The sequence below is a fragment of the Orcinus orca genome, chromosome 1 (assembly GCF_937001465.1).
Source record: "Orcinus orca chromosome 1, mOrcOrc1.1, whole genome shotgun sequence".
NCBI classification, from domain to species: Eukaryota; Metazoa; Chordata; class Mammalia; order Artiodactyla; family Delphinidae; genus Orcinus; species Orcinus orca.
The window spans coordinates 193,783,725-193,796,915 of NC_064559.1; the positions used below are offsets into that span (position 1 = coordinate 193,783,725).

Consider the following 13,191-nt stretch of genomic DNA (forward strand, 5'->3'; position numbering starts at 1 on the left):
GCCATGGCCGCTGAGCCTGCGCGTCCGGAGCCTGGGCTCCGCAACGAGAGAGGCCGCAACAGTGAGAGGCCCGCGTACAGCAAAAAAAAAAAAAAAAAGAAGGGTAAAAAATGGTCCCTTTAATGGCACTTTTTCTCACTTTTTGGGCCCCTGCACTTTCGTTTTGCACCGGGCCCTGGATGTTCTGTAGCTGGCCCTGCAGATACCTTAGTTTGGACTGAAAAGTCGTCTCCACCTTCTCCTGAACTCCGGGTCCAGCTCAGCCCGGGCTCTGGGGCTGAGACACAGTGCCTGCTCTCCACCGCACCCAGGGCCATGTCCACAGCTTCCGTCTCCCCTTCTGGGTTCTCTTGTTTCCTGCTTAGTCCTGGCCCCATGAAATTTCATCATCAGTCCCTCAATTGTATTAACCATCACACTTTATATTGTTTGCTTCGTTTTCTGACTCCTTTGTATGGAGTTTCTCTTTTTTTCATTGCTGTATGTATGTACTTAGCACATGACAAGTGCTCAAAACACCACTTTTTCACTTTTTATTATGAAAATTTCAAGCATACACAAAAACAGAGATGACAATTTAATGAATCCTTGTGGACTATTGCCGGCTTTGACTACACTATCCTGCCATTCTTGTTTCACCTCAACAATTTTAGTCTTTCTCTTTCGTGTTGTTGGATTTCTTCAAATGCCTTGTATCTCGGTGGACAACTCCCACTTATGAATGAAGAGCTATATTGCTTCCTGCAGAGAGTTGGGTGGGTTTCCTTCGCAGTCGTGTGGGTTTGTTTATTCAAAGGCTTATGGTCGCCTCCGTGGGAGGGGTAATTTTTGTCTCTGAGGAAGTGAACGGGGTCTCTCCATCAGCTTCCCCTTCAGGCGTGTGAGTGTGGAGCCAGCAGGCTGCCTGGGGATGCAGGCAAAAATAAGCAAGACTGACTCTAGGGGTAGGGAGCTTCAGTGTCTATCATGCCTGCCCAGGGCTGTCTTTCCTTATTTCTCCTCCTGGTTATTCTAGAGGTCCATTCATTTCTTCAGCTCCATCTTGACCCCCCCCCCCCCCCCCCCCCGCCGCAGTATCCTTACCGTGGGCCCTCTACAGCCAAATCATTTCCACTGTTTAGAGTAATTCTTAGAGCTTCAACTGGGGCACAGCTACTCTGTGCCTGTCGGCATGGCAATCCCTCGGATTGCTGCCCAGAGCACTCTTGTTCTTGATACCTACTGACTTTAAGCCCAAAGCTGCTCTGGGATGGAGAGGAGGTGAATGCGTGTGCTTAGGCTCCATATTGAATGGGAAACTCTAACAGATATTTTTGGCGTAATTAAATTTTTTTTTCTCCCACTTAAGTTCAGAGAGTGTGGCTTCTTCATCTGTGGTCTCCAGGGCTTATCCAGAGGCTCGTGGGCCTGGGTACCAGTTTTCCAGTGTCTTCCTCCAAGCTGAGGCAGAGCATCAGCCTCCGTTTCAGCTCCTCTGAGTTTCAGCTCCGCGGGGCCCCTCCTCCAGGCATCTAAGTTGTAATCATTCCAACCTCTTCCTTTATTCCCCCCAGCCTTCGGGGTGGGAGCTGTGTCTTACCTGTATGATACTTAGCGGTCTCTCTGTACCCTTTCAGTTGCCTAGTGAACAGCTTCATTCCTAGTTACCAATTCTTTATATTAAAATTTCTGTTCTAAAAACTGGCGTGGCTTCTATCACCTGACTGGACCCTGATTGATACAATAGTTGCCTAAAATACCATATACTCAGTGTACCAAAGGAACGAAAGATGCCTTGGCCCAGGGCAACGGTGAAGATTGAAAGCTAATGCTCTTGTGCTCCTCCAGACTCAGAGAAAGTTGCATTTTATGCTTAAAAATGAACAAAGAATGTAAAGGTACAAAAGTATTGTCTATTGACATATCGAGGATGGGATTAAAAAAAAAGTACAGACTTTGGAATCAGTTATATCTGGGTTTGAATCCAGGCTCTGCGGCTTACACACCCAAATGACTGAATTTCTTTGAGTCTCAGTTTCTGTATTTGTTAATCAGGGATTGAACAGGTTCCTTGCAGGGCTGTTGAAAGAATACAATGCAATAATGGATGTAAAGTCCTTAGCACAGGGCCTGGCACAGAGTTAAAACTCAATGAATGGGGTGGATGTAGGATGTAGGATATAGCACGACTCAGTGATGCAGTGGAAAGGGGATGGACTAGAGCTCATAAGACAGTTTTAGTCCTGTGTCTACAGCTAACTAGCCCCCCTTTCCTCACAAGTAATACCAAGTTTGAGCTGCGTCAAACCAGGTTAGGTTCCCTAATGCTGGTTTCATCTTACAGGCCTGCGAGAAAATGAGGCAAATAATGAGACTGTCCTATATTTTTCATAAAGCTAAATTATTCAGTTTCAAGGATTATCCTTTGTTTTGAGATTTTGCTCTTACTATTTGGGTGCTGATGTCCTGTTTTAATGAAATAATAGTATAGTAGGGTATTTTTTCCCATGTTCTCACTGGACAGACGGGATGAGGGAATTCTCTGGGGTCTCTTTTATAAGGGCACTAATCCCATTCATGAGGGTTCCAACCTCATGTTCTAATCACCTCCCCAAAACCCCACCTCCAAAAACCATCACACTGGGGATTAGATTTCAACATATGAACTGGGGGCAGGGGGCATTCTGTTCTTTAAGTCTGCATCCTTCTTAGAAACTGTACATCCTTTTTATTTGTCAGATAAAGGTGAAATCCTAATGTGTGGTGAACTTACCCCATGGAAATTCAACCACACCAGGAAAGGCAGCACAGCAGAGGGAAGAAGAGCTCAGGTTTTGAAGTCAGGCAGATCTGGGCTCAAATAGCAGTTCTGCTATTTACCAGCTATATGACCTGAGTCTCAGTTTCTTCATCTGTAAAATGGGGATAATATTAAAACTTACCTCATGGAATTGTTATAAAGGAGAATTGAGATGTACATGAACTCTTAGTATAGTGTGTGGCATATAATAAGTGCTTATTAAATGTATGAGTATGTATACATTATTCTGTGTGTGTGTGTATAAATAAAGATTTAGGCTCTATTCCACACCTGTCTTTGTAGATTGGAAACTTAGAATGAAGAGAGACACATTTGCTTAGAATTACTTAAGAAAAATCACAAGTGTTCATTATACAATTTCAAAGTGAATAAGTAAATAAATAAGTAAATAAGGAAACCATTGTTTCAGTGTTATACAGTGTCCTGATGGGATGCCATACATAGTTCTAAGACTTTACAGCTATTAACTCACCTGATCCCCATAATAACCCTTAGGAAGTGACCATTACTATCCCGGATTTACAGACGAGGCACAGAAAGTTTAAACAACTTGTTCAAGACCACACAGCTAATAAGTAGTAGAGCCAAGAATCAAACCTAGGCAGTGCGGCCACGAGTCTATACTCTTCACCACGGCAGTGGGGAAAGAAAAAGTGCTTAATTCAGCCTTAAGTACAATCACGGGCATCTCTAGATCTGCACGGTTTCTACAGCGGCCACTAGCTATATGTGGATATTTAAGATAATTGAATTTAAATAAAACTAAACATCCAATTCCTAGGTTGCATCACCAGGTGTAACGTGCTCAATAGCCACACGTGGATAGTGGCTGCCGTTTGGGCAGCACAGACATGGAACATTTCCATCGTTGCAGAAAGTTCCATTGGACAGCACTGTCGTAGATAACTCTGGAAAGGATTAACCAAACATAAAAGACTCAAACTCAATAGGCATCACATGGATTTTCTTTAATTAAATACCACTTCATAATGCTATTTGCACATAGCACATACATTCTTTTGAAAAATAAGACATGCCATACTTTAGTCACTAAATCAACAAAATGTGGGCTTCCACATAGAATATATCCTAAGGTGACATGATTTACACAGCTTCTCAGAGAAACACACAGTAAAATTTTTTGCCTGTCAGCCAGTGTTGGACCAGATTTGGAATTCACAAGGCTGAGGGTTGGAGATTCCCCAACACTACCCTGAGGGACATCTTGTCTCCACACTGTACCATCAAGCCGCCTCATTTCCACCAGAAGAGCCATGGAGATGTCAATCCTCCCTTGCCTACCCAGTGTTCAACTCCATCCTGCAAAACCCTCGCATGATCTGAGACTTCACGTGATGGCATGTCAGACCTGCGGCTTCGTGGGAGGGCTGGGGGCGGGTGGAATGGGGCTTAGGTCCCTTCAAAAGCTGCAGGCACCCATCTGTGAAGAACTGCTTTTAATGTCTGATTAGGGACCCCAGAATCCCAGCCTTTAGAAGAGGGGAACAGAGTGGGGTGGGGAGAGGAAGCCAGAGAACAAGTGGAAAGCTGAAACCCAAGTTTGGTGACCTTGCTGTGAGAAGGGAGATGGCGGTAGGATACGTATTGTTGCCTGGAGCCTTCGAGAGGCTTGGCGACGTGAGAGCCATGAGAAAATAAAGAGATAGGGCTGTGAGTGGAAAGCTGATGTCCTTGTGCCCCACCCTAACAGCAAGCGCTGCTTATCTGCCACCAGCAAACCGTCCATTTACACTCAGGGACAAAGACTGGGAGATGCCAGCCCAAGACAGAGTCAGAATTCTGGGGACCATGGCGCCACATCAGCCGTTCTTCCCGGGACCCAGGTGACCTACCCTGGCTTCCACTCCGCAGCCACCATGCAACCCTGCACAACCTTCCTGTACTCAGCCTCACGGGATGGCGCTGTTGCCCCAAACCTGAAGGCAGCTCCTGGGTGGCACTGAACCCATGACTGTCAGCTGACCTGAGATTACAATGTGCTTTCAATCCATTCATCACTGTTGCCTGACTCCAGGTTAAAAGACCCAACACAAAACCAAGGGAAGGGGGCAGAGTAAGGCTGGGAGCACATAAGATACCAAATGATCACCTGGGTTTGACACATTTAAATGGCCTCCCCGCTCACCTTCCCTTTATCCACTCTGCCCTCACACCCCCTCCCGGCCCACATTAGAAACATCACTGGGAAAATGTGAATAGCAGCGAAATTGGATTTTAATTCCCCTTTTGTGTTTTGTTCCTGCAGCTGTGCAGCCTGACCTTGAAAAGTGAGTTTTATTACCCCTTCAGAGTCTTCCTCCGAACTGCATAGGGCCTCCTTTCCAATCAGTGCGGATCCTGCCACTCTCTTCCTCATGAACCATCAATGGCTCCCATGTTCTCTAGGATATGTTTAAACTCCTCGGCCAGGCCTTCCAGTCCCTCCATGATTCTACCTCCACTGCTTATCTTTCCAGGCTCATTTCCCATTACCTACCCCGGCTCTTCCTTTGCCACCCGCCTCAACCCATCTCTGTGTCTTTGCAAATGCTGGCCCCTCTGCCTGGGGGTGATCACCCTACTTTCTATGCTTTGCCCAAATCTTAGCTAGATTTGCCACCCATCCATGAGTGGAGCCTAAATCATCTCCAATTCTGAATACCCAGTTCCGGGCTCAGGGCCTGACCTTTAGCAGGACCTCCATAACCGTCATTTTCTGTGGTCCGCTATTGCACTCGGCCCGCCCTGTCATAGTTGACCAGGTATTTGTGTCTCTCACGGCTGGCTTGGAGTGCAGAAACCAGGTCTTATTACTTGTAGCCCTCACTGTCCAAATGCTTAACACATAGTAAGTGCCTCATAAATACTGTTTTGATACTTATTCTAAAGGAAAAAAAAGTCATCGTCTGTTGCCTTCTTAGGCAGGTAAGACACAATACAGAAGTGGTTATCACAGGCAACAGATATCAGTTTTGAAGTCAAGGTACTAAATCAAATCAGTATGAAGCAAATCCATAAAGGTTAATGATCTATCAACACGGGTCTGTTAACACTGTTATCTTGCCAGTTAGTTCAAGGCCGCCTAGGGAAGCAGGAAGTGTAGTTCTAAGAAGTAATCACTGGATGCAGAAATGCCCTGGATCCTACGGGGAATATTCGGCCTGCCAAATGAACCCCCAAGAGGAGACAAGGAATGGTAATTCCAACCTTCCAGCAGGGGTGTGTCAGGGTTTCAGCAGACTGTCTCTCTCAGTTATTAGGTTTTCAAGGTGTGTGATACAGGCAGGATTACCTGCCTCAGGATCACCTGTGCTGCCAGTTAAGAATGCAGACTCTTGGGCCCGGTCCCAGTCCCACTTAATCAGAGTACCTGTGGTTGGGGTGGAGGAATCTGTATGTTAAATAAACTCCCTAGGGGATCCTTATTTTCATTAAAGTTTGCAGACCTTTACCTGCCATTCTCAAAAGCATACAGTCAGTCTAGGGGAAGACAATCGTGTACGCAGCCAGCCAGCCAGCCAGCAGCAGCCCCATTTCTGAGAATGCCTACTTCCAGATGTACGTGCACGGGGATGAGGACCCAAAGAGTCTATCGACCCCAAGGAAGTTAACCAATGACTCAAGCTTGGTCTGTCAATCTATAAGGGAGAGGAGAGAGGAGAGCTGAGTGAGGCTGTCTCTGAAATGAGCACCCCTGGTTTTCCCAGAGGACCCTGGTGTGCAGGAAAATACACATACAACAGCCAGATTGTCTGTCCGTCCTTTATAGGTGATGCAATCACCTCTTGCAAAATGAAAAGGGATTTTTCTCCCTTTATGGGCTGAAGGCTCATGACCCCTGCTCCTGTCTTTCTTATTCTTCCCCTTCTTCTCTTAATTTCTCAGTTCCTTTGAGGGGAAAGAAAGCAACCAAGTAATTCACAGAACCAAAACCAAATTCGTTTTCAGAGTGGATCCAGTATAAACACATCAAGCACACACTCACTGGGGCGGCACAGACCATCAGAAAGCAGATGTGCATTTCCTACAGGCAAGTGACAGGATGTTACACCCAGGGCTGGTTCACCATGCCGTGTGAAGGCGACACAAAGGTTATCTCAAGTACAGAATCAAGAGGGAGGTGGGTAGAGATCAGGCCTGCACATAAGGTGAGGGAAGACTAGATTTGGAGGTTTCCAGCCTTTCAATGGATTTGGAAAGTATAAGGGCAGAATCTCTGCCTTGCTTTAGCTCTAAAGAATGTGGCCACCTTTGGTCACTGACTGGGGAAACCCAGTTCCCATCCTCAAGGATGACAACGGCTTTCCAAATCTCATTGGGCTAAATCAGGCAGAGGCTGAACTCTGTACTGCCCACCTAGAATACTGCTTTCGGCCCCCCACCCCAGCCCCACCCTCATCATCTGAAACTTCCAGGACCAAGATAATCTGCCCTTTGCCAGAGACGAAGGCTTTTCAAGATCCCTGTCCACAGAGTTCTTGGATTAAAAAAATAAGACTTGAAAGGCAAGTTTTAGAATTAAGGGTTGAACCGCTATCAGCATGGCTTGAGCAGCTGTAAATGGAGAGGAGGTGAGTCTCCTTCAAGGTGGGCTCACTCCTTCTTGGTGTGTTCCAGGACGCGATAGGGAACCCCAGAGGCGCTTCTAGAGCCGTGTTCTTCCTGCATGATGGGCAGCGTGGCGGGAGCGTAGATCTCAGAAATGTTGTCATTGTTTTCCAGGGCCCCGTAGGAAAAAGAAGCTTTGAGGTCAGGCTGGACGGTCATCCCTTTGTCATGCATGTTTTGCATACCTGAAATGAAATTCATTTCCCCCAAATCATTATGCAATGGGGCCAAAGGAGGCTGCATCTCATCCTCCTCTATCCCACCACAGACTAATCACAGTGCTCAGGAGCTAAGCATGTGCACTGTCAACTTCCTGAATGGTTTGGATTGAACAAAAAAAGAGCACCCATAAATATACACTAGAAATATTATAGTTGCTAAGCAACAAAGGATGACTCTTCAGGAAATAAGCACACAGACCAGCCACTGTCAAAAGAAACCATTGGCTTAGAATGAGGTGGGAATGTCCGGGCCACAGGGCAAGTGGAACCAACACTGTGTTGTGAACGTGGTAGATGCCAACACTTTTCGCTGAATTGAATCAGGATCCAGAAAACTTCATTATACTGTTGAGAGAAGACGAAAACTTTTGTGTCGTGGATACATGATGGTGACACATGTATTATGATGCTCAGAGGGAGAGTTTTGACGTTAACATCCCTGATCCACATATGGAGTAAGGTGCGATTTTGCTTATTACCTCTGGGCACACTGATGTCGGATTTCTACTTACATTTGAGGGCAAAGACTTTAGTCATTAATTCCTTTAAATGTAGTCTACAATTCCCCTAGCTACGTAGGACCTGGCCTCCTCTGAGGCCAGTTCTTTTCCTGGTAGGGAATTAAGACCCTTCAAATTCTCTTGCCCCCGGTTGAGTAATAAAAACGCTGAATGCAAATTATCTTCCATGAAACCATGATGATAATAACAGCTGACATCTGACTGCTTCTTATGCCTGACGCACTGGGCTAAGTGCTTTAAATAGTAATAGTAACAACAACAGCAGTAATGATAATGGCTGATGAGGACTGAGCATTTAGTTGGGGGCAGACACTGTTCTAAATAGTTACAAAGTTTTGTTTTGTTTTGTTTTTTTTGCGGTAAGTGGGGCTCTCACTGCTGTGGCCTCTCCCGTTGCGGAGCTCCGGACGCGCAGGCTCAGCGGCCACGGCTCACGGGCCCAGCCGCTCCGCGGCATGTGGGATCTTCCCAGACCGGGGCACGAACCCGTGTCCCCTGCATCGGCAGGCAGACTCTCAACCACTGCGCCACCAGGGAAGCCCAAGAGTTATAAAGTTTTATCTCATTTGATTCGCACAACTATTGATTAGGAAAATGAGGCAGTTGGAAGTTAAGGAACTTGCCTGAGGTCGCCAAGCTAGCAAGTGGCAGCTCTGGGGTGCAGACTCAGGTGGTTTAAATTCTGAAGCCCACACTCTTAACCAGAATGCTGTGTGGGCTCCCTATAGACCTTAATCCCCCCAAATCCTATGACAGAAATATGCTACTATCCTCCTTTTCCAGAGAAGAACACAGAGATTCAGAGAGGTAAAGTAACTTGCTCAAGGACACACAGCTAATGAGAGACAGAGCTGGGATTGGACACCGAAGCCCATGCTCTTATCTACTCTGCAAATGGCCTGGGAAGACCCAGTCTGTGGAAGGGCCTTTGCTTCCACACTGCACAAGCCTTGGCTGATGGGAATTTTTTTGTGGTACGCGGGCCTCTCACTGTTGTGGCCTCTCCCGTTGCGGAGCACAGGCTCCGGACGCGCAGGATCAGCGGCCACGGCTCACGGGCCCAGCCGCTCCGCGGCATGTGGGATCCTCCTGGACCGGGGCACGAGCCCATGTCCCCTGCATCGGCAGGCGGACTCTCAACCACTGCGCCACCAGGGAAGCCCGGCTGACGGGAATTTGAAGGGTACAGTTTAAGAGTCTGTGATTTAGATTTTGGGGAGGGAATTGGGAGGAGATGAGGGGATGCCTATTCCTCAGGGAAGAGAGTTGGCTTACCAGGCATAGTTTAGCTTTGTCAACGTTCCCCAGCCAAAACCCACCAGGAATACACCTATAGTCTAACAAATTTGGGTTTCTTGACTCATTTCAGTGAAGGAGGCGTACGTCACGGGGAGCTGTTTCAGTAAGAGGGTATTAGAAGGACTTACTACAGAATTTGGGTTGTGTTAGGTGATTTCAGGAGGGTTTAAGGAAGCAGGGCTTTGCTTTCAATTAGATGCTGTCAGGAAGTGGGGATAATTCTATAACTGGGGATCTTAATGATTGTTACCTAGAAGGAAAGAAGACTAGATGGAGACTAAAGCTGTGATTGGTAAAGAAGCAGCAGTCACTCATGTGAGGGGGATGGTTGGTCTTTCTATGGTTTGGACAATGTTCATGTTTGCCTGTGTTTGGACATGACAATGGCATGGTCCTGTTTGTGTCTTGATCCATCACAGTCCCAGAATGACCTTGTGTGATGTTGATGTTCTGTGAAATGGTCTATGTTCAGCCAGGAACACCAAGGCCCAGCTGTGAGAGCCAGGCCAGCTCCTCGCTGCCAGGGACTGTTTTTCTCCTTCTCATTTTCTAGAAGTCTTCCAGGTGCTAGAATTATTTCAAGCCTCTCCTAACTATGGCGTGTAGTTAATTTTCAGAACTTGAATGCCTCTTGAACCATGACTACTAGTTGGTTGTGAAGATATCAATCTGGTTAGACCCAAAGCCAGGGAGGCCCTGATGCTGACCAGGGAAACCAAGCAGCTGGAAAAGCGTCTCTGTTTAAGAGTTTTCTTCTTCTTATTTTACCTGACATCAGGTCAAACAAGTGTTTGAAATTTTCACAGTCTTTTTTCAAGTAAAAACAAGGTGAAACCAAATTCAACCAGGCATCTACCAGGTCCCAGACATTGTGCAAGGGGCCTTTAACATATTATCCCACTACCCTGGGAAAAGGAATCCCAATTTACAAGCGAGGGTCAGAGGCCTTGGGAGGTCCGGGCACACGCCCAAGGTCACTCAGCAGGTAGGTGGTTGAGAGCCGGGATTTGAATCCAGGTCATCTGAACTCCAAGCCCACGCTCAGCTTCAAAGTACAGAAGCCAGGCCTACTCAGAAGTCCTGACATGCCACGGCACGAGGGCAGGTCTCCTTTCTCCAACATCCAACTTCCCACCGGTCACAAGGCACAAAGAGGAAGCGAGAGCCACGTCCACAAACAGATCACAGAATGCGGATACCTAAGATTACCTTAGGTTACCTTCTATCTTCTACCAGAAAACACATCTGCATATACGCAAATACTTATATAGATGTATACACATACACGGTTTATAAACACACAAACACACATGTACATACACATACTTGCACACACAGAGTTGACACCTCACCTATCTGGAATTCAGCTATCCAGCGCCCTCATCTATCCGGAACACAGCCGAGAAACAAGGAAGTAAGCAAAAAAGGCATCTGAGCAGCCAGATTAGATGTTTCAAAAGTCCATGCACTAAAGCTCATGCACTTAACTCGTAGGAGAAACCTTAAGGCCCCAACTCAGAGCTTATTTATTTTAATTTTATACATGATTCGAACAACTTGGGTCAAATGAGAAGATTGACACGGAGCTGCTACACACAGGCAGGCTGGTAACAGCAAGAATGACAGACAACAGCTTAATAGCAAGAGATGAAGAAATAATATAAAAAGTAGACACATAAACCCTGGGGCCATTTAAATCATGGGCACCTCGGTCAGCCCTGAGAACACACCTGCCTCCCGAGTACTTTATTAAGTAGTACTCTACTCCATCACTGTGACTGTCTTTTGTTCACAAGACCGTCTTAATGGAGGGTGGGAGATTATGCTTTGGAGAGAGTTCCATTTTATATATCCAAAATAAAAATTAAATTTGAGTTAAAGAGTGAAAGCTAGGGGCCGCTAGTATGCTATAGAATTTAGGTCAGCAAATCTAGCTGGGGCTGCCCAACATCTTAACCTTCTCATCTGAATCCCTTGAGGCTGGAAAGTGCTCTCCAGTCCTCTACAAGCCCCATCACTCCCTTTTGTGCAGTACTCAGCTGATTCACACATTTTCGTTCCTGCCGTTTGAACCTGTGCTTCTCAGTGTGAACCCTGAGCTCCCTGGGGAACTAGGCTCTCCAGAACAATCCACTCCCTTGTGGAATCTAAGGAGTGAGGTTATGGTATTTGAATTTCATTCACCCTATTTTCCTTCCCCTCTCTGGTCATTCCATTCCACTGAGATGAACTGGATTTTTCCTTTTGCAGGCATGAAGCCTGGTGCTGCAGATGAGAATTATATCCAGTGTGAATCAGAACTGTCTTTAAAAGATCCCCAAATTGACATGAGAACTGGCAAGATGTGCGCAAAACCAATCGAGGTGCCTCAGCCATTGCCTCCTCGTTTGCAAACTGAGATCAAACAAAAAACCAAAAAAACCCCACAAAAAAACAGAAAGAAAAAAAAGAGAGACAGTCACATCATAATAGCACAGCACACCTTCCCTGCACCAAACCCAGAGGCTGGTTGTGTCTTTTTAAACAGGAAGTAGCAGTCATTCTATGTGGATGGGCTGGCCAGCTGGATTTGAATGTTACCTGGCATGGCATCCATGGAAATGTAGGGCTCAAAGGGAATGGCCTTCTTCCTGTTACGTGTGATTAAGAAGACGCCCAAGAATGCGATGAGGCACCTGGCAAACACAGATGAAGAGAAACAAGGCCAGAGTGAGGTTGGGAGGGATGCTTTCAAACGTGAGTAATGGAAAAAAGGGGAAAACAGGGTGGCAGGCTGCGGAGGTGGGCTCACTGCTGAGCGGCCCTGAGAGGCGGCCGGGCCTGGGATCAGCAGGAAGCAGATGCAAGATAAATAATAACAAGCCCGTGCAGCCCACACAAGCCTCAATCAGAACAAATCAGGCCATCCTTGGCCAAACTCTCACCTCCACTTACGCTGCATCTCAGAACCCTGCCTTTAAAGATTTTTTTTTTAATTAAGAAGTTCTTTATGGCCTAAATTCAATCAATACTGGAGCAGAGAAAGTAAAAAATAGGAAGTCCCTGTACTCGCCCCCACTATAGGTGTATATTCTTCCAGAGTCTTTTTTTGTTTTGCTCTTTTCTCCAGAGCTTAGATAAACAAGCACACTTTCTAAAAACTGAGGCATAATTTACAGGCAATAAAACGCACAATCCCTAAATGCGGAGCTCGATTAATCTTACCTGTGCACACACTCGTGGGATCACCACCCAGGTCAATAGAGGAGTCATTTCCATCCCTTACCCACAGAAAGTTTCCTGTGCCCCTTCCCCATTCATGCAGACCCTTCCCCAGAGGAAACCACTGTTCTGACGTCCACAGAATCGACTGGCCCGTTCTTCAACTTCTTGTGAGTTAAACAATACAGCGTGTACTCTTCTATGTCTGACTTCTTTCGCCTGATAAATGTTTTTAAGATGCATCCACTTCATTGTGTGCATTAGTAGTTCATTATTTTTTTATTGTTGTGTGGAACGCATTATCTGATCCATTGTCTGAATATATCAGAACTTGTTTTCCACTCTCCTGTTGTATCCAGTTTGGGTATATAATGAATAAAGCTACTGTAAGTATCATGTACAAGTCATTTTGTCAATATATATATAACTAATTTCTTTTGGGTCTATATCTAGATGTGGAATTGCTGGCTCATAGGGTATACTATACATTTTAAAAAATGTAACTTTTTTCATTCAATGTATCCTAGACATGGTTCTACGT

At 46.0% G+C, this 13,191-nt stretch overlaps 1 protein-coding gene and 1 long non-coding RNA gene across 14 annotated transcripts in view; both read right to left on the reverse strand.

Annotated features, from left to right (window-relative positions):
* Positions 1-518: 518 nt before the first annotated feature.
* On the reverse strand, positions 519-3,581 carry LOC125960782 (uncharacterized). Its single transcript, XR_007470798.1, has 2 exons — positions 2,753-3,581; positions 519-2,058 (listed from the first exon to the last, which is right to left on the reverse strand). It is a non-coding gene; the product is annotated as an uncharacterized LOC125960782 (long non-coding RNA).
* A 172-nt stretch (positions 3,582-3,753) lies between these two features.
* NIPAL3 (NIPA like domain containing 3) overlaps positions 3,754-13,191 on the reverse strand; it is a 73,290-nt gene continuing 63,852 nt past the window's right edge. For 10 of the 13 annotated variants that reach the window (XM_033422569.2, XM_033422566.2, XM_033422563.2 and 7 more), the window contains 2 exons: positions 12,030-12,124; positions 3,754-7,593 (listed from right to left, as the gene is read on the reverse strand). In XM_033422569.2, the coding sequence (XP_033278460.1) occupies positions 7,394-7,593; positions 12,030-12,124 (295 nt within the window). In that variant the 3' untranslated portion in view covers positions 3,754-7,393. Of the gene's footprint in view, positions 7,594-10,801; positions 10,834-12,029; positions 12,125-13,191 lie in introns of all 13 variants that reach the window. The other 3 variants (XM_033422572.2, XM_033422571.2, XM_033422576.2) reach the window with 3 other exon arrangements.